A 21002-nucleotide genomic window follows, 5' to 3' on the forward strand; every position below is an offset into this window, starting at 1 on the left:
ACTAAGTCATATCCATCTACTTTCCTGAGGTTAATTACCCGGCATCATGGTCTGTGTGGCCACCACACTTTAAATGTTTCTTGATTGTAGATGACAAACACCCAAAATGCTGGAGACTTCGAAGTGGTACCTTTCAGGAAATAAAAGTAAATGCCAAATAGTAGGACTCTGCCTCACACCTTTGTTATCAATGACATTTCTTTTTTCAAGCTCTATCTTCTGTAGATTTTTTTTAAATACTTCAATTTTTTTTTTTTAATATGAACAGGTTCAACCATAGAAAATTCCCTGCATTCCTATGTTTTCACTTTCTCTTTCGAGAGTTAGCTCTGGAAACTATGTAAAGTATGACACCTTTCTATTTGAATGGGATAATATTTAGCCATGGAGAGATAATGTTAAGTTCTGATACACATTATGACGTAGGTAAAATTTGCAAACATGTAAAAGCTTAAAAAGATTTAGAAGTTGCTCCAAGTATTGGGTCAGCAGCAGAACATATGCATGGACTAATACAAGAGTAGTGGGAAATATACCAGGGGCTCAAGTAGAAAATGTTTTGGAAAGGATGATGGCAATGTGTACAAATATGCTTGATAGAATTAATGGAATGTAAGAGCCCCCAGTAAAATGAAAAAGAGTGGTGGGAACTTTACTATGTATCTTAATCCATTTTAACCATTGATTCTTACATATATATTGACTATAAAAATTTAAATTAAAAAAGTTAAATTTTGAAAATGTTTACCAAAGATAATTTTGATAGATTTAATTTGAATTCATTATTTTCTTTAGGCTCTTCAACTTCTTCACTGTTTCCCTCTGGATACACGATTAAAAGATGGCAGTAAGTATAACCAAGAATTGAGAAGTAATTTTCATGTATTACTAGATGATTATATTGAAAATGTTTGTATCTTTTTGTTAGGTTTGTTTTGGCAATCACCAAAAAGGCCTCCTGCACCAATAAAATTTGAATTAAATGAACCTCTGTAAGTATATTCCAGTTTTATTTATTGGTGTCATTTATTGCACTTAAAAAAAACCAACTAGGTGAAATCCTCAGGAACCTCAGTTATGAAAGTGGTTAAAAATAAAAAGAAACGATGGCTAAACCTCATAGAAAGTCTTAAATTGGTGGTTTTCAAAGGAGCTAGTCTTCGAATAAATATATGCACACAGTGTTTATATTGGGTGTGCATTAGATTCTCAATTGTACACCCAAAAAACTCAAATTCAATGCCATCATGTGGATATCCAACTTACAGCAATCTTATAGGAAAGAGTAGAACTGCCCAGTGGGTTTCAGAAACTATAATTCATTAAGGGAAGATAGAGGAGCTGATGATTTTGAACTGACCTTGCAGTTAACAGCCTAACCCACTGTGTCACCAAAGCACCTACTTACATGTATAGATTTAATGAATCCACTTAGCTTGCCATTCAAAAGATAGTTTTTCTCATCTGGTGTTATTGGTGGCACAGTGGTTACATATTGGGGTGTGGACCCGAAAATCAGCAATTGGAAACCAACAGCTGCCCTGCAGAAGAAAAACAAGGTTTTCTATTCCCATAATGAGTAATGGTCATGGAAACCCACAGGGTGCATTTCTACTCTGTCCTATAGGATCCTTTTGAGTCAGAATTGACTCAATGGCAGTGAAAGATTGTGTAGGTTTTAAGTTTGGTACTTATTTAAGCTTTAGTCACCTTATTTTGGTGGTCCTTTAAAACTTAACTTTTTATCTTTAAGAAAATACATGGGTTTTGTTTGAACATGCTACCTACTCTTCTAAGATCAAATGTGTTATAATTTCTTTTTTATGGAGCTCTGTGGAGTAGTGGGTTTTACATTGAACTGCTAATGTCAAGATCAGCAATCGGAATCAACAGTCACTGTGAGAGAAAGATGAGGTTTTATTCTCCTGAAAAGATAAAAAATTGAAGCAACACACAGGGGCAGTTCTACTCTGTCATATAGTATAGGGTCACTAAAGGTCATAGTTGACTAGCACAATTTATCTTATCTGTAGTTATTCGCCCAAACCTCAAAGCAGTGATTATTTATACTCGGATGTAAGGTTTTCTGAGAAGAGAAATTTGGTGCATTCTCTGTTATAGCTTCATAATATTTTGGTTCAGATCAGAATACCACTTTGTAGCTTTTTGAAAATTAATCATATAGCAAATAAAAATGTCATTTTCCACACCTTTTTTAGATTAAAAATCTTAATTAAACATAATTGCATATTTAAACTTATTTTTTAATTTCCTTAGGCACTTCAATTTCATTCAGAGTGCTGCAAAACTATATGCTACTATATATTGCGTTCAATTTACAGAGAAGGTAAGATAGTTTTAAGGCCCTAGCAAGTGATAACAGACCAACTTTTGATGCAAAAAAATTTATGAATTCCCAACTAATTTCATTAAAATGTGTTTCTTGTATTGTAAATACCATAGTTAACACTTTTTTCCATTGTTATCCATTGTAACAGGAAAATTTAAAGTTGTTTGCAATATTGCTAACTAGAAGAAAATAGAACATTTCTAAATTTAATTAGTGAAATAGCCAAATTCATACAAGCAGTCAATTATTTTTAGAGCATATAGAACCTGTGCATTAACTTTAGTTATAATTCTGAAAATCCAAAGAGAATAGTTTCATAGCAACTTAAAATATTTATAATCTCCTTGTTAAACTTTTATTTGACTTAATATGTGATACTGTTCTATATGCTTTTCAGGAAATTAAAAAATGCTGCCCTATATGCCATTTCTTACTCTTGTTATCATACCCACTCTCATTGGCTAACATCTGAAGATCCCAATACTGACCTATTGAGAGCAGATGATATTAGTGATTTTTTCCTCACAAATAGGTTAGAACTAAATTGTTATGCTTTTGAGCAGACTAAGGAAATTGGATTAACATTTTGTCTTTGATGTAATATAATGGAACCAGATTTATAGTTAACATTCACTATTTTGGATCTAGTTCAAATTGTACAGGGTTTTTTTGTGTGTTTTGCTTTTGATTTTCTGTACGAATAGTGTTAGTCACTGGTTTTCTGAAAGAGACAAAAGAGTGATAGTTGACTTCAAAGATATATACATTTGTTAATTATGCTTTTTGTTTTAAACAGGACTTCTCAGCAGATGCACTCTTGAATATTCTTTCTGAAGTTAAGGTTGAGGAATTCAAACCCTCCAGCAAGGTATTTTTAAAAATTAAATATTTTAAGATCATTTTATTGGGGACTCTTTAACAGCTCTTATAACAATCCATACATCAATTATTTCAAGCATATTTATACAGAGATAGCCAGTGTTATTTTCTAAACATTTATTCCATGTTTGAGCCCTTGGTATCAGCTCCTTTTTACTCCCTCCCTCCATCCCACCCTCGTGACTCTTTGATAAATTATAAATTATTACTTTCATATCTTACACTGACCACTGTCTCCCTTCCCCCATGGTTTCTGCTGTTAATTCCCCCTGGGTGGCTATTCATCGATCAATCGATCATTGCAATCGGTTCCCCCTTCTTTGCCCCATTTCCCCCTCCCCTCATAGTATCGCTACTCCCATTTGTGTTCCTGAGAAGTTTATTTGACCGGGATTCCATGTATTGTGAGCTCTTATCTGTACAAGTGTACATGCTCCAGTCTAGCCAGAACTAAAAGGCAGGACTGGGGTCATGATGGGGGTGGGGGGGGCGGGTCAGGAAACCTCGAAGAATCAGGAATATTGTGTGTTCCATCGGTGCTATACTGCGATCTGCTTGACTCATCCCTTGTGTGAGGGGATGTCCCATTGTCTACAGATGGTTTTGGGGTCTCTGCTCCAACTTCCCTCATTCTCAGCAATAGGGTTTTTTGTTTGTTTGTTTTGAGTCTTCTAATGCCTGTTACCTGATCTCTTCAACAACTCATGATTGCACAGGCTGGTCTGCTTTCATGTGGGCTTGTTGCTTCTCTGCTAGGTGGCCGCTTATTTAAGACCCCAGGCCCTGTATCTTTAAACAGCCAGGTGCCATCAGCTTTCTTTACCACATTTGCTTGCGCACGCATTTTGTCATCAGCGATCTTGCCGGGAGAGTAAGCATCACAGAATGTTAGAACCAAAGTGTTTTTGTGTTGAGGGAGGACTTAAGCAGAGGCCCAAAGTCTGTGCACTACCTCAGTGTATTGCCATATAAATATATGTGAATAGGCCAATACCTCTATAAAAGTTAATTCCTGTTCTCATGGAAAGTATATTCTAATGAAGGCCAGGATAAATAAACAAAAAATGACAGTAAGTATATAATACTGTAATGTAAAGATAAATGCTAAATGGTAAAAAATGGAGCGAGGAGTGGATATAGAGTGATGAGTTATCATTTCATATGAGGTGGAAGATAAAAGCATTTTTGTTAAGTAATATTTGAGCAGAACCTTGAAGAAAGTGAGCCAGGCATACTGACAATGGAGTGAGAAAGCCATGGCTATAGGAATATGTGCACAAAACGTCCTTGAAAGATCATCAATGCAGAAGTTGTTATTGAAGGAAGCAAGAGGAAATGGTTGTGGTTGTGCTAGGGGCCACTGGTCAGTTCTTAACACAAGGCAGAAATGCCTCCTGGTCCTTTGCCATCCTCACAATTTTTATGTTTGCCCCCATTGGTGCAGCCATTATTTCAGGCCATCTCAGTGAGGATCTTCCCTTTTTTCGCTGACCATGTACCAATCATGATATCCTTTCCCAGGGACTAGTTTTTGATGGTAACATCCCAAAGTAATAGGGGCTCTTCACAAACTGATACTTTATCCTTGTTTGCGCTCAGGTTTGTTTTAGCAAGTTGCTATGAGTTTATTTTGGTACAAAACTATTTTTGAAATCTAGGTTTCCTTTTTTCATAGTAAGAATGTTCCATTAACTTTTTGAAGACCTCATGTATATTGCATGCATGTAATAGCATGTAAGTAGTTAAGAGGTACCTGGGTTGCGGGTTGGAGGGTGGATTATAAATCAGAGACTTAGTATAGCTAGGGAAATTGGGTTAACATTTTACCAGGTAAATAATGTGGGAAGGAGGAAGAAATGTTGGGAATGTTAATAAAAATTCTATGTATCTTCCTTGTATATTCTAAAAATTATCCATGAAACAGCCATTCTATTTGCCCCTTTGCAAGCCACTTCAAATTTTAAGAAATAAGTGCTATTTTCGGTCTTACACATTTAAGTTTTTATTTTAGAGAAGAAAATATTATCAGTTGAATTTATGCCAGTAGGTATGTTTGCTAACTAAAATGCCCATGACTTATATTTTTAAAAAGCATAGCGGGGAACCAATAATTTGTCACTGGCAGAACTCCTAGATGCAAATTTGGGAAGTGGACTTCAATAACTTTTTTAAATGCTCTTGCTTTAATATATTATCTGTCTTGCATAGATCTCTACATAGTTTTAAAGTAATAAATTATCCTGAGGGAATAATACTATTAGTGGTAATATAACTAAGTTTCTTGTTTGATTTTTAATTATTTTAATATTGTTTTCACTATTGTATTAGTAAGTACTTTTATATGCTTAATTTTTTGTGGTATGTGCTACCCTTGGTGGTAAATTTTCCTATGAAGGGAGAGGAGACACACTCTTCTTTAAAAGTGTGCTGTAAAGATTTTGATGATACTTATACTACATTGGAAACATGAGTTGGCTTGGGTATTTTAATGTTACATTTATTTTAGTATGGAATTCTTAAAGCTTAAGAGCGTATTCAGTATATATTTTTGACACCTACTGATGGCTCTATTGGGTAAGTGTTGAACCCCTACCAGCCACTCCCCGAGCGGAAGATACGACTACTTGCTCCTGCATAGTTTTGCAGCCTCAGAAACCTAAAGCTACATAGCATCACTGAGTCAGAATAGACTCAATGAAAGGGGAGGCTGCTAGGAACAAGTTTGTTTTAGGTATATTGGCAGTCTCAGTGAACAAGATAAATAAAGATTTCCTATTCTTACAGAATGTACATGCCAGAGTGAGGCAATAAACTTGTAGACATATATATAAGTAATAATACTATTAGTTACTAATGAAATATATGAATACTATAATTAATAATCTGATGAAAATGGAGGAAAGAATACAACTTTCTTTGATAGGTGGATAAATGGAAATAATGGTAACTGTAAATAGATGTAGACTATATTAACATTAACAAAAATATGACATCTATTTAAAGGTTGTTCAAACAGATGAATCTGCCAGGAAACCGGATCATGCTCCTATTAGCAGTGAAGATGAGAGGAATGCTATTTTCCAACTAGAAAAGGCTATTTCAGCTAATGAAGCTACCAAACGTAAGAGCAAGAATTTATCAAAAGATTTTGAATGGGGTATCTTTATTTTCACTAAGATCTACCAAAGGCTTGTGGGATTAAATAATAACAATGGTTTTAATTGAGCTTATAATCACATGGAAGTCGCTGATAGTCTTTAAACTGACTAAATTCTCCATTTTCTAACTCTCGTCCTAATGCATAGTCGGTGATTAGAACGCACCAGTGGCTTTGCAGGGAAAATGTGGCAGTCTACCCTCTGTGGTTGCTGTGAGTTGAGATGGACTTGACAGACCTGGATTTATTTGGTTTGTTGGCATCTCCATCCACAAAGGATATTTAATTTTCCAAGTCAAGTAACGGCTTTGCTTTAGTTTTTGTTTCTGTTTCATGATCTCAGTTTAATTTGTGCCTACCATAATAACAAAAATGGGGTCTTTATAGACTTAATTATTAGGCGCAATTAAGTTATAGGCATAAAAGGAAACATCTCTCTTAGATAAGCGATACTCAACCTGTGGGTCGTGTCCCTGTTGGGGGCTTAACTAATCCTTTCACAGGGGTTGCCCAATTCATAGCTAACAAAATTATAGTTATGAAGTAGCAACGAAAATAAATTTATGGTTAAGGGGTCACCGCAACATGAGGAACTGTATTAAAGGGTCGCGGCATTAGGAAGGTTGAGAACCACTGTCTTAGATTCTTAACCTCCAGTTGGGACTTTTAAGTTGACCCAGAAGCACTTTTCTTAAATGATACTGAATATCAAAACATAGGGAAACAGTACTTTTAGTCCATAAAGTCCTGTTTTTATAGCAACCATCAATGTTTTTAGTCCTGTTTACCATCATTTTGTTTACAAATCAACAGTTCCATACTTCTCTAATGTTGTGCATGTACCAATGACTTTTCTAAGAGAAATTATGTAAAATGATTTAAAATTTTCATTTACAAGTAAAAGGTAATTGTTTTTACTTAATAATTTTAATTTTAATACAACATACTACCTTTTCTTATTTTCTCATTTCTTCACAGAGCAGGCTACTCCTGTTTACAAGATGATCTTGAGAGCTACATTGGCCCACTGTATTTAGTTATGAGAGAGAAAATGTTCCAGAATAGTGCTTATGGGATCAGTTTTAGAATATTGTCTTAAGTTTCAGTTATTTTTATTGTAAACCACAAGATAACATGACTTGTTATACATACCTTATTTATCTTTGTGTTTTTCTATCTTCACTGAAGGGGCAAGCATTTATTTATATAGAGACTTCTAATTTAGTAATATTAAGTACATCATTGTAAAGACCTTCCAATAATTTCAGTTTTCTAATCCTCCCATCTTTGAAATTATTTTTTTTATTCTTCAGTAGTAATAAGCTCAAATTGATTTTTACCAAGTTACAGCTTTATTATTTTTGGACACTTTTATTTCTATTATCAGGTGACCTTCAGATGGCAGTACTTTCCTTTGAAAAAGATGATGATAATAATGGACATATAGATTTCATCACAGCTGCATCCAATCTTCGTGCCAAGATGTATAACATTGAACCAGCTAACCGTTTCAAAACAAAACGTATAGCTGGTAAAATTATACCTGCTATAGCAACATCCACTGCTGCAGTGTCTGGTTTGGTGAGTTTATTGACAATTCTAACTATAATGTTGTTTTTCTTTGTTGCCTTTTAGGTTTATTAACCTCCTATAACCCTTCAACCATTTCTAGTCACTCAGATTTTAGAGTGAAGGGGTAAATTATTGATCATATTTTTGTCATTGTAAACATTTTAAAAATACAGTAATCTGTGCTTTGAAAAGATCCCTGGTGGCATAGGTTTTATATAGAACTAACTGCAAGGTCAGCAGGTTGAAACCAGCAGCTGCTCCACAGGTGAAAAAGAGGCTTTCTACTTTGAATATTTCAACAAAAAGTATTTCAATATAAAAAAAACTATGCTCAAGATAAATAAATTAGAATTTTTCTTACAGGTAATAGTCCTATCAATAACATTTGTATTCTATATACAGAGCAGAGGCTCTGTTTATTATGAATAAAATTAACTGCCATCATCTTTATTCTTTGATAGAGTAGATTTAAGTTCTTTGCTGTTAAAAACAATTGTAATTTCTATCAATGCTTTGGAATTCCTTAAGATTTTGATTTGTCTAGTCCTTTTTTTTCCAGTTCTTTTTAAATACGTATTTCTACACATCTTGTTCGGTACATACCGTTCTGTGATACTTTCATTTAGTTCTGTTCCCATTAAAATTATTTCTTAATGATTCAGGATATTTAGTATGGTGTTCAAATGCTATGCTTCACTATTTAGTACTATATTGTTATTCGTAGCAGATTTGGAGTCTATGTAAGTGACTTTCTACATATGAAATTACATGCTCAAATTAGTAACTTTTCTGAATAATTTTGTTCATGTCCAGAACAGTTTGTAAGTATAAAATGTACTAAATGTGGAGAGACTTAGAAGTACTTTGCACTACAGTAAAATAACAGTTTTTTACTTTTTATAAGGAAGTGCTTCAGAATGATTTAGGAAAATTAAATAGATGATGATTTAGCCTGTTATATATAATCAGATCACCTTTTTTTGTTGTTAACCTAGGTTGCATTGGAGATGCTTAAAGTAGCTGGTGGCTATCCATTTGAAGCTTACAAAAATTGTTTCCTTAACTTAGCCATTCCAATTTTAGTGTTTACAGAGACATGTGAAGTAAGAAAAACTGAAATCAGGTAAGCATGAAGGACTTTCGCATGTAATGAAAGTAAAATAAAATCGTTGCTTGATTAAACTCCTCTTATTTGTGTAAAACCAAATCAAATATTATCTCCCTGAGGCATTTCTTGGCTGAACGCAGCCAAAGAACTTTAAAAGTACTATATAGCATTATGCTTTGTTTATTGTTCGATACGTGTCTTTCTATGTCGGATGAATTACAAGGCATTATATTATCTGACTGTTGATTCTATTTGGAAACGGCCCACCTGTACAGCATTAGGAAATGGCAACGTCCTGAAAATGAAGCCCATACAACTGTTGTTATAGAGAGAAAGACAGACAGAAGAACACATGCATTAGCTAATGAAAGGATCACCAAGCTACTCATAAAAAATGATTACCTGTTTAGTGTGATGGAGAAACAAGATTCTGAAATATTCTGAGAAGTTGTCCCCCTGATGTTGCTTTCTAGCTCTATGTATATCACTAATCTCATGACACTCTTAGCTGGAAGCGAATTGATAGCAGTGAACTTACTTTTTTGTGTGCTTAATTTTGGTCTGGGATTTGTGTTTTAATTAAAGGGGAAAAAATGAAATGTGTCTTAATTTTTTTACAACAGGAATGGAATATCATTTACAATTTGGGACAGATGGATTATAAATGGAAAAGAAGATTTTACCCTCTTGGATTTCATAAATGCTGTTAAAGTAAGGCACTTTTACTTACTTGGTCCATACATAATTTTGAGTTTATTTTTGTTCATTTATATCTGTCATTTAAGGTTACCAGTAGTATTTAACAGGAGTTTCTATAGTCTCTTTTTACTGGTTTGTAACTCAACATTATAACCCAAAATTTTATATTTGGATGATGTTTTGACTTTCTGTTTTGTGTGTTAACTTTAGGAAAAATATGGAATTGAGCCAACAATGGTTGTACAGGGAGTCAAGATGCTTTATGTTCCTGTAATGCCTGGTCATGCTAAAAGGTTGAAATTAACGTGAGTATCAAATAGTGTATGTGAAAGATTCACAGGAATTGAAATCTAATCTAATGATGCACTAGAAAATTAAATATAGAGTATAAAAGTTCAAATAAAAACATGTGATTTACCTTTATCTAATGGCATGCACGTATGCATTGAACTAACTATAATGTCAGCAGTGTAAATCCATCAGCCTCTCAGTCTGAGAAGGATAAGACTAGCTGCCATCTTAGCCTCAGAAATCCTAGACAGGGTCATTATGAATCAGAATCGACTTAATGAAATTGGGTCCCTAATGGCATCCATAAAGATGAAGAGTATGCCAAAAGGTTACCTTTCAAGAAAAAATCATAGGCGTATAAAACCGTTGTGAATTTACTTTCTAGAGTGAGTTCTTAAGCAAGTCGCCTTAAAAATCTGATATTTTTCAACATAGTGAGTAAAGGTAGATCCATGTCCAATGACCAGAATTATAAGAGTAACAAAACCAAAATGCCACAGAATTTTACCCATTTACTTAAGTTTTTTTTTTTTTAAGTATACCTGTTAGGTATCTGGCACTGTTCTAAATTTCAGGGATACCATATTAAGCAAAATAAAGTTGACCTCCAGAATCTTTCATAACAACTAGATAAGTATGTTTTGTCAGGTGGTGATAAAATGCTATGGAAATAGTAATGCATAATAAAGAGAAAAAAATAGTATGGGGAATGGATGTTTTAGTTTGCTATAATAGTATTCTTCTGGGATCTGAAAAAAGCCTACCTGATGAAGAAGGATTTGTACAGAGACTCAAAGAGAGAAAGCAAAAATGACATTTGTAAGAAGTTTTGAATTCAGGGATTTTAAGGTCAAAGGCTCTGCAATGAAAATATTCTTAATTGGTTCAAGAGATAGGGAAAATGTAAATAGTATTAACTTAATTAAACTTGGTGTGTAGTTGCTACTGGTGATGATTTGATATAAGGAAGGTCATGAACATGGGAGTTGGGCAAAAGAGGAACTTATTCTAACCAAGTGACATAGTCTCCCATTTAAAAAAAAAAGTACCTTTGATCCCTTTATTGAGACTAGATAGGAGGGAGAGAAAAGGTACTTTAAACCAGTTGGGAGGCTTTTGGTGATAATCCTTGCCAGATACACTGGTGGCTTCAACCAGGATGGTGGCAGTTGACATAGAAAATGGCTTGATTTGGGGTCTATTTTGTAAAGTCTATAGGGTTTACTCATGAATTAGAAGTGAGAGTTTAGAGAAATCTCTACAGTTATTACAGACAGGCACAGCGGCTTCAAAAAGATCATGAAAAAAACTGTTAACTTTTTATTTCATTTTTCCATCAACTTTTTGAAGCCTCCCTGTATATAAACTGTTGGTATAAGGTTTACTCTAACCTGAATGTTACTTGAATAGGAGACCTTGCTAATTTAGGTCCCTATCACTTTACTTTTTTTTTTTTTGCATATGTGAATCTCTGTATATCATTCTAATACCCTATTTTCTAAAATAGTACAATGTCAGCTTAGTTAGATTCTGAGTAGTTACAATAGATAATCCTAGTAAAACTTTTGCAGAGAAATTTCAAGGAATTTTCTTTAAGTGCTAACATTTTTTCCCCTCTTTTGAACAAGACACTCCATATTATCTATCTTGCCAACCAATGTAAATCAGTGTTGCCAGTAAGGGTCTTCAGAAGACATTTTTCATGTTAAGGTGTATACAAGAACACCATCCCTCTCCCTATTAAAGGGCATTCTTTAGCAGTCTTTACTTTTTCCTCCGGAATCAGCTTTTAGTCTCTGTTGGATCATACTCCTTGCATAGAGACTTAGTCGTCTTTCCCATCTTCAGAAATGTTATGTTGACCCACTTGACCCGCATTTTCCAGGCTCAACCCTTTATCTTGGTGCTCCTTTCTTACACTATTCCTTGGTAGAATTATACTTGCCTGCTGTTCTGATCCTTCCTTTCCAAGTTTTCTTTCTTAACCTTATTCTACTTCAGTTTTGCCTATTCTCATCTGATTAGCCTATTTCTAAGATTAACAGTTTCCTTCATGTTGCTAAATAATCATTTCTTAGTTCTTGACTTAGTTGGTCTGTCAGTAACAGTTGTCACAGCTGGTCATTCTTTCCTCCTTCGTACAATTTTTTTGTCATTGGCTTCCAAGATACTTTTGGCTTTCTTTATGCTCCCTTACTCCTTGATTCTTTGCTGATTCCTCTTTTCCCAAACTCTATATTTATCACCATCTATACTTGCACTTTGGTAATCTCCTTTTACTCCGTGTTCTGATCTTAGCATAGCATGCTCTCGAGTAACACTTCTTTCTTGATCATCTTGATATTTCCTTCTTCTGACATGCCTAACATATTCTCATAGGAATGGTGAAACTGACTACTACCAAGTTAGAACCCTCTTCACTTTATTTACATATTCCTGCCCAGTGACTTATAAAAACTATTGATGGAAGAATCATGTCAATCCATTTAACGGGTTTTCACCACAAATGGGTTTTCAGTTGTTTCCTCCATTTCGAGCCATACCTATCAGCAAATGAAAGTCCTGGAAGCTTTGCTCCCGCTCCCACACCTCCCCTTTATGGTTGACTCTCTTTGAGAAGGCAGCGCTTCCTCAGTCATATTCTGAGAGGCTTTATATGACATTGTTCCACTGGCATCCACAGCCTATCTCGCCTTTGTAGTTTGTGATGCATCTGGTAGCTCTACTGAAAACTGTTCACCTTGACGGTCCCTGCTTAATAATTTGAAATACTGGTGGTATTGCTTTTAGCATCATCATAACACGCAAGCTGCCAATGCATAGCAAACTGCACCCAGGTGAGACCTTCATTTCCTGATGACACAACTAAAAATGAGAAGAAACAAATGCAAACATCTGCTACTAATCAGAAACTTGGACTATATATGAAGAATAGCAAGGCATCAAGATTGAAGAAAGGTTTATTAAAAACCTGTAATACACAGATGACACAACTCTGCATGCTGAAAGTAAAGAGAACTTGGAAGTATTTGCTGATGAAGATTCAGCCTTTAATATAGTTTACAACTCAATGTAAAGAAAAAAAATCCTTACAACTGGACCAATAGCCAGCATGATAAACAGGATAAAAATGTTTAATAGTTTTATTGACATATAATTCACATATACTGGTCAATGATTTAAATATATTAAAAAGAGTTACACAATCACTACAATCAAATTTAGAATATGATTTTCATTCTTATACTCATTATCATTAGCTCCCCATTTCCCCCCCCCCCCAACTACCTCTATCATAGCCCTAAGAAAATTAATATAGTTACTGTATGAATTTAGCTAACATGGTTTGTTAGCCTGGGTGGACTAGAGAAACAATTTCAAAGATACTCGTGTATAAGAAAGAGCTTTATATCAAAGAATAAATGTATATTGAAAAAGCAGCCCAGTCCATAAGTCTGATAATAGCCCATATCTGATACCAGTCTATAAATTCCTCGTGCAACACATGCATTAATGCCGAATGCAGGAAGATCACAAACCAGTGAGTGGAAAGTCTTGTGGCACCAGTGGCAGTGGAAGTATCTCAGTGCTGGCAGGGTTCTCCACATGGCTCTAGGACTTTAGCTTAGCTCCACGTGTCTTCTTACCAGGAATATCTCACCATGAGTGTGTATGTGTCCTGTCTCCAGCAAGCTATTTATCTCTTCTACCTCTAAACGAGGTCATCAAACTGTGACCTGATTGACAGGCTGAATTCTACCCCTTCATGCTTAAGTCTCAAATTCACAACAGATTATGTAACTACCACACATGGATTTCATATAAAAATCATACTGAGAAAAGCCTCAATCCAAAAGAAAGCAGGAACTCATAAAAATAACAAATTTTAAATCTAAAGGAAGAGCAAGTGGTAGGGTGTTAAATTTTAATGTAATTACGTCTGCATGAATCCACTTTCCAGTGCAATCTAATAGCAAATCTATTCGCATCTCTGGTATATGATCAGAAGTATTCAGTAGACACTTAATCCACATGAGGATTCTACAAATGAATTTTGGGCCCTCACTGTCATCCAGGTGTTCAGATTTTAAACACTGATCCCATTCCCTCTAGTCTTCAATTTTATTATTTAGTCTTTAATGAGTCACAGGCTCGTGTACTTCCATATGGACTTAGCTGACATCTCACTCAGATATATGGCTCCTTGTCTTAACACAAACCCGTAAAACTCTTTTATCATTGGTTCTCAACCTTCCTAATGCCGCAACCTTTTAATACAGTTCATGATGTGGTGACCCTCCCAACCATAAAATTATTTCCATTACTACTTCATAACTAATTTTGCTACTGTTATGACTCAGGCAACCCCTGTGAAAGGGTTGTTCAGTCCCCAAAAGGGTCGTGACCCACAGGTGGAGAACCACTGCTACATCTGCTGTTTTTCTGATATACCTGGGTGCTATCTGACGTCTACACACGTTGCTGTGGAACCCTTATCTTCATGAAAGCGGTCCTTAGTAGGGACATATTGCAAGGGCTAAATTGTTTATAGATTGGGGCATTTGATTAAGTGCAAGCTCAACATCATTCTTCTTTGGTTGTTTTATATATGTCCCCGTTCCACTTTATATAACCCATACATACTTCTGGAAAAAGTTGCAGGCCCGGAATACAGGGGCAGTTCTACTCTATCTTTCTCTGGTCGCTTTAAGTCAACATCAACTCGATGACAGTTAGTTTGTTTTTCAGGTTTTTGTCCACTTTAGAGACATTATCACTTGTTGGGGAATCTTACAGAGAAAAGATTGAGATTGTCAAGGATTCATCTTGCTTGAATCCACAATCAATGCTCATGGAAACAGCTGTCAACTCAAATGAGGTATTGTGGGAATATGTTGCTTAAGATCACGTAAGCTCTTGAACAAGGGTGTCACTTGAGGGACTAAAGTGGACTTGACCCCCAGGTCATGGTACTTTTAACTGCCTGTTAAGCACTGAGAGTTGGACATTGAATAAGGAAGACTAAAGAAGAATCAGTGCATTTGAATTTGGTGCTCATTAAGAATACTGAGGATACCATGGACCGTCAAAAGAACAAATATCTTTGAAGTACAGCCAGAATGCTCCTTAGAAGAGTTTGTTACAAGAGAAATTATTCCCTGGAAAAAGACAACTTGCTATAAAGTAGAAGGGCAATGAAGTACAGGAAAACCCTCAAATGGACTAACACAGTGACTGGAACAGTGGGCTCAAACATCACGTTTGTGACGATGGTGCGGGAACAGGTAGTGTTTCTTTATGCTGTACATTGGGCCATGGTGAGTCTTAACTGAATAGCACCTACCAACAAAAGATGAGAGAGGAGTTTCAATCTCCTGTGGATCAGCATGTTTAATTTTAAGCAAACATCTTGGCCTTAGCCAATTTTTGGTTTGATGAATACCAAAGGCTTTCCATGAAGATAAGCTAGCTCAAAGATGTAATGTTTCCATCAGTCTTTAAGCAACATTGAGGCTAATTAAAATAACTTAGAACAAATAGTAACTATGAGGCGTCTTGAATATGCCAATTCAGAGAGCAAAATTCAGTCAAAACAGTGGCTTTCAGTGGGACGTGCTAGGCTAGTTCAGTTTTAGGCTAAGCGGTCAAATTATAAAATTATGAAGACTGTTTAAGGGGGTCCTAAGGACCGATCCAGATAGATTTTTTTCCAAAGGACTTTTCTCATGTACTATTTTAAGTTTAGAGAAAAGAGCCAGAAAAAGTTACACCAAGGATTTTTTTCTATCACAGTGTACCTGTTTATTCCTTGGTGCTTCAAGGATGGCACGGGCTTTCCTACAGGAATTTTATTTGGAAACGTTACCCCCATGTACTATACAGCCCTGATTTTGCCCATTCAGTTTGAATTTTATTCCCCAAACACCAGGAAAATATACAATGAGCACAGTTTGAGGCCCTCCAGGATGTCAATCTTGTTTTGATGCGTAATTTAGCAGGTGCAGAATTCTTGAGGGAAAGGTTAGAGAGATGGAAACACCACCTTCATAAGTGAATAGTTACAAATGACAGCTGTGTTGTAAAACAGTAGCTTCATATTTTGATACTTTTTATAAAGGTTTCTAATTATTTGGTAGCAATAACTTTAATAATTACCCTCGTGTGCTTACCAAAAGCATGTAGCTGGCCAATGGAAATTAAACCCAGCAAAGGTTTACTGCAGATCAGCAAAGGTTTACTGCATCAAAGGTTTACTGTAGCCTTCTGTATAAAAATGACAGTTTCTGAAGGCTATGGTTCCAGCTATCATAGAACCTACTAGAAGGAGGCGACTGGGTAGGAGTTTCACAACTTGAGCTGGTGGTAAAGACTGATAGTGAATGCACTGAGTATAAAATGGCTTACCAAAACACAGAAAGTGTCTTCCTGATGCTATTATTGTGGAATATCACCCTAGTGTCCTTTGTTAATGTCATCTTAACATTTTGCCAGCCAGCAGACTAGAAGTACTTAGAGGGTCCAACTTCAGTGCACTTGACCCAAGCTGTGGAATTTTCAGTCTCCTCATAATACATATGAAAGTTGGACATTCCATAAGGAAGACCAAAGTAAAACTGACGCATTTGAATTACGCTGCTAGTGAAGAATATTAAAAGTATCAGCAAATATGTTTTGGTAGAAGTGTGACCAAATTGCTCCTTAGAGGCAAGGATGAAAAGAGCATTCTGTGGAGAAGTACACCAAGCTTTATAAAGTAGAAGGGCAGCCAAAAAAACGAAGACCCTCCACAAGATGGATTGGCACAGTGGCTACAACCATGAATTCAAATATAACAACAATTTGGAGATGGAGCTGTTCCAGACATTGTTTTGTTCTGTTGTACATGGGTCATCATGAGTCAGAACTGACTTGCTGGAACCTAACACCAACAACTTGAGTGTCACAGAGCAGAGCAAAAAAAGATGAACAGAAACAAATTTAAAACTGGCATAAATTATTAATAGATAAACTCAGTCCAAGTTTGAATTTAACACAGTTAAATGAAAGCCTTCCTGTAACCTTGGTCTACTGGCAATTAATTAATCTTCATTTATTACTCTTTCATATCTCTTTTTTAATCTATTAGGAAATTATGCTTTGTCCAGATTTGTATCCAGAACCTAACCATTTTTGTCACTTCAACTATACCCGCTGTCATGTGCTGCCTGTATTCCTGCAGTAGACTCCTCACAGCCTTTGCATCTGACCTTACTCCTTAGAGGCATCTGAGCACGGCATGTTTTAAAGCACCAGTTGTATCATGCCACTTTTGCTCAACATCTTAAAATGGCTTTCCATTCCAAGGTAAAGCCAAGCATCTTAAAATAGTGTATAGGGTTCTAAATGACCCGATTCCCTTCTAAGTTTTATCTTCACTTCTCTCTGTTGTTATTACATTGTATGATGCATAATCTGTTTGGGAAATCACATATTTTTGAATCATAAAGGATGTGATAGGAATGGATGATAGAATGGAAAGATGATAGAATGGGATTAAATATTGTAAAATGAAGATCTTTTGAGGATTAAGTAAGACCATATAGTTCAAAACCTGGCATGAAGTAGGTAAACAAAAACAATCTGACAAAGAATAACACAATATTGATACCCTGTTTCCCAGAAAGTAAGACATCCCCCGAGAAAAAGGCCCCCAAAGCTACAGTAACTCTGGACTGAACCTCAGTGGCAGGCGCCTCCGTGCAGCTTACTGTTGGCCGCAGCGCAGCCGGAGCAGACAGGAAGTGCAAGGTCTCCTTTAATAAAACAATAAACAATAAATAGGTATAAATATTTTTCATGAAAAAATAAGACATCCCCTGAAAATAAGACCTAGCGCTTCTGTAGGAGCAAAAATTAATATAAAACAATGTTATTTTTGGGGAAACGGTAGATTATCAGGAGGCTGAATGGCATCAAATTTACATTTTTAAAATTCTGGTACCTTTATTGATTAGAGAGGGGAGGGTAGCTGGGAACCAGTTGTAAAAGCTGATAAGACTCTTAAGCTGCTTGATTTAGAGCACTATTGATAAAAAGCAAGTAGAAAGTTTATTTTTACTAATTAGAATAGATTAAGGGAAAGGTAAATTTTAATCATGTGTTTCTAGCTTACATAATGATGCCTCCAGACTTGATTGGTATTTAGTGTTTTAAAAGCATTGTTTACATTTTGCTTTGTTTTTGTTTTTTTGTTAAACTGTATTCTTTATTATTACCAGTCGTGGTCCAGATCAGTTTTATTTTTTTTTAAATGTTGCTTTTGAATCAATTCAGAATAGCACTACAGGTCAGAGTAGAACTGCCCCCATAGGATTTCCAAAGCTTATAAATGTTGATCAAATCCGGCTTTCACATCTTTCTCTAGGGAGCACCAGGTGGGTTCAAATTTTAGACCTTTTAGTTGATGGCCCAGTGCTTAAATCATTGTGCCACCAGAGCTCCTTACCCACATAATCTATTCAAACACAGCCAGGTGGTGCAATGGTTAAAGGTCTCAGATGCTAACCAAAAGATGGGCAGTTCAAACCTACAGACTGTAATGATGGAGAAAGATGTTCTTATTGCCTTGGAAAACATAACTACAATTTGACTCACTGTTAGTAAATGATTGCCTAACATTTAGCATTTTTCAAAAGAAAAATTGTTATATAATAGAAGATGACTTTAGAATCTAGCCACAAGTCCAGATTCTCTGGGTCACATTAGTTAGCAATTCACGCTTTTCATTTTATGGAATTTACCAAATTACTTATTCATACTTATTTTCCTTAGAATGCATAAGCTTGTGAAGCCTTCGACTGAAAAGAAATATGTGGATCTTACTGTATCATTTGCCCCTGACAGCGATGGAGATGAAGATTTGCCTGGACCTCCAGTAAGATACTACTTCAATAATGACACTGATTAGCAAATTCTTTTCTTCTAGTTGCTCTTTGCTCTCTAGAAGGAGTGCAGTCAGAATCTAAAAATATCAGCTCATAATACGATGGATTTCTCCCTGATGAAGGCTTAATTAAGGGAGACACCAAGAGGAGACAACACTGAAGAATTGTAAAACATTGGAAATTGGAAAATAGTATATACTTGTTTAGTGCTTCTTGCACAGATGTGATCACAAACAAGTTTGAACTGGAATTCCATTGTATAATGCTTATAACAAATGTATGTGTTAGCCTCTCTGGATGGAGTGAAAAGTATCCATCCATGACCAAAAGAGTTTGAGGATCAATCAAGAAATTCAAAGTAACAAACACACCTTGCAAAAAAAATTTACCTTTTTTTTTACCTCCGTTAGTATTTGATGCCCGTTTTTCTATCCAAGTAGTGTTTGGCAGCCTACACTTTTATTCAGCCTGAGAATTTAACACCAGTGGATAAAGGAGGAGAGGGTGGTGGCAGTGTCTGAAAAGTGACATTTTAAATTGTGTAGTTAAAATAATACGGCCCATTAACCTCTATTACATTGTTATATCACTATCATTCCAAAAATTGGGCTTACTGTTGATAGCATCACTGTTGTAAGCTACGAGCAGATCAGATAATACATGTTAACTTTTGACTAAATGTTTAAGTATTATACTGACTCTGACAACCCTCTTTAAAGAATCCATAAATGTGAACATATAAATGTTGCTAATCTTTTGGTTCTTATATATGCGTTCTAGTAGACTTTTATTTATTTGAAACGAAACCTAATTGCCAGAATATATAAAACTGAAAGGGTTTGTAAAAGGGTTGTCCTTAGAAATAGATAGAAACTAAAAATGTTAAAATCTTCACTAGTTGAGTCTCAGTTTTGTTTTGGTTTTTTTTTTTTTGTCCAACAGTCCAGTGGACAAAAATTAGCATAATAATCATTTTTATTTTAAAGAAGAGCTTATTTTATTCTCCATTTCCAGAAGGAGGATTTTGGCTAAAATAAAAATTTATTTTTTTAAGCCTTTATTAATAGAAACTTTGTTTTCTGGTATAAAACTATTGCAGAAGTGCTTTCATTGAAATGATACAAAGTGCATTACCACTGTGTAAACTCAATGAGAATAGCAAGTAACTCTTTTATTTCTAAAGTTGCCAAGCTTTGTAAAGCAGTTGGCATTTTGTAACTACCGAGAGTAATTATCTCTCACAACTTATTTTCTGTCCTCTTATTTAGTTCAAGTACTGTAGTAAACTAAAAGCTAGATTCACATCAGTATTATTCCAATTTTGTCCCTTTTTACATTCTGTATTTAGTCTTACTCCAGGTACAAGTTGTTTACTTCGTTGGCCAGTTGGATTGCTTGATTACTCTGTAAAAGTATCATTAAAACACTCACTTAGAAAAATACATTTTGGGGTGATAGGTGACTTTGTATGGTTAAAAGAAAATACATTGCAAGTGGGGAGAAATAGACATGAGTTTGAAAGGAATTGGCTCCCTGAAATAAAGCCAATCATTACCTTTTGTTCTCTATGTCTTACCTTTTCCCATCATACATAGCCACTAACTGTAATGCTTAAAATTTGTGTTATTTAAAATTGAATCCAGGAAAATTAAAGCCCTGTGACTTGGAACATCACTGGCTAGAAAAAATAAAATAATGTTTGTTTAAGAAATCTTTTTTCCAGCCTTATTACTTTGTTTGCTTTTGGACAATAACCGATACTTTCTGGGAAGCCATTTGTCAATCCTTAAATGTGACCTTGATAGTATGCTTATATTTGACCTGTCTACAGACCTCTTCAAAAGTAAATTTAGAACCATGTTGTCAGTGTTAGCAGCCAAAAATCAAGTCAGTAAGCAACTGAATTCATTTAATAATTTAAACCAACAGCCATTTTGTCGTCTTTTGTTTTGGGGTATTTTGCCCATGGTACATACATAATTCTATTTAGAAAGCCAGGATAAAGTTAATGACATTTTTCTT

At 35.3% G+C, this 21002-nt stretch overlaps 1 protein-coding gene across 1 annotated transcript in view; it reads left to right on the forward strand.

The window, feature by feature from the left end:
- UBA6 (ubiquitin like modifier activating enzyme 6) overlaps positions 1–20691 on the forward strand; it is a 75561-nt gene extending 54870 nt beyond the window's left edge. The window contains exons 24-33 of the mRNA XM_075544252.1: positions 796–847; positions 929–992; positions 2278–2347; positions 3147–3218; positions 6233–6350; positions 7774–7967; positions 8954–9081; positions 9690–9777; positions 9976–10070; positions 18868–20691. Coding sequence (XP_075400367.1) covers positions 796–847; positions 929–992; positions 2278–2347; positions 3147–3218; positions 6233–6350; positions 7774–7967; positions 8954–9081; positions 9690–9777; positions 9976–10070; positions 18868–19003 — 1017 coding nt within the window. The 3' untranslated portion in view covers positions 19004–20691. The remainder of the gene's footprint in view (positions 1–795; positions 848–928; positions 993–2277; positions 2348–3146; positions 3219–6232; positions 6351–7773; positions 7968–8953; positions 9082–9689; positions 9778–9975; positions 10071–18867) is intronic.
- Positions 20692–21002: the final 311 nt, after the last annotated feature.

This window comes from Tenrec ecaudatus, chromosome 3, assembly GCF_050624435.1.
Source record: "Tenrec ecaudatus isolate mTenEca1 chromosome 3, mTenEca1.hap1, whole genome shotgun sequence".
Taxonomy (NCBI): domain Eukaryota; kingdom Metazoa; phylum Chordata; class Mammalia; order Afrosoricida; family Tenrecidae; genus Tenrec; species Tenrec ecaudatus.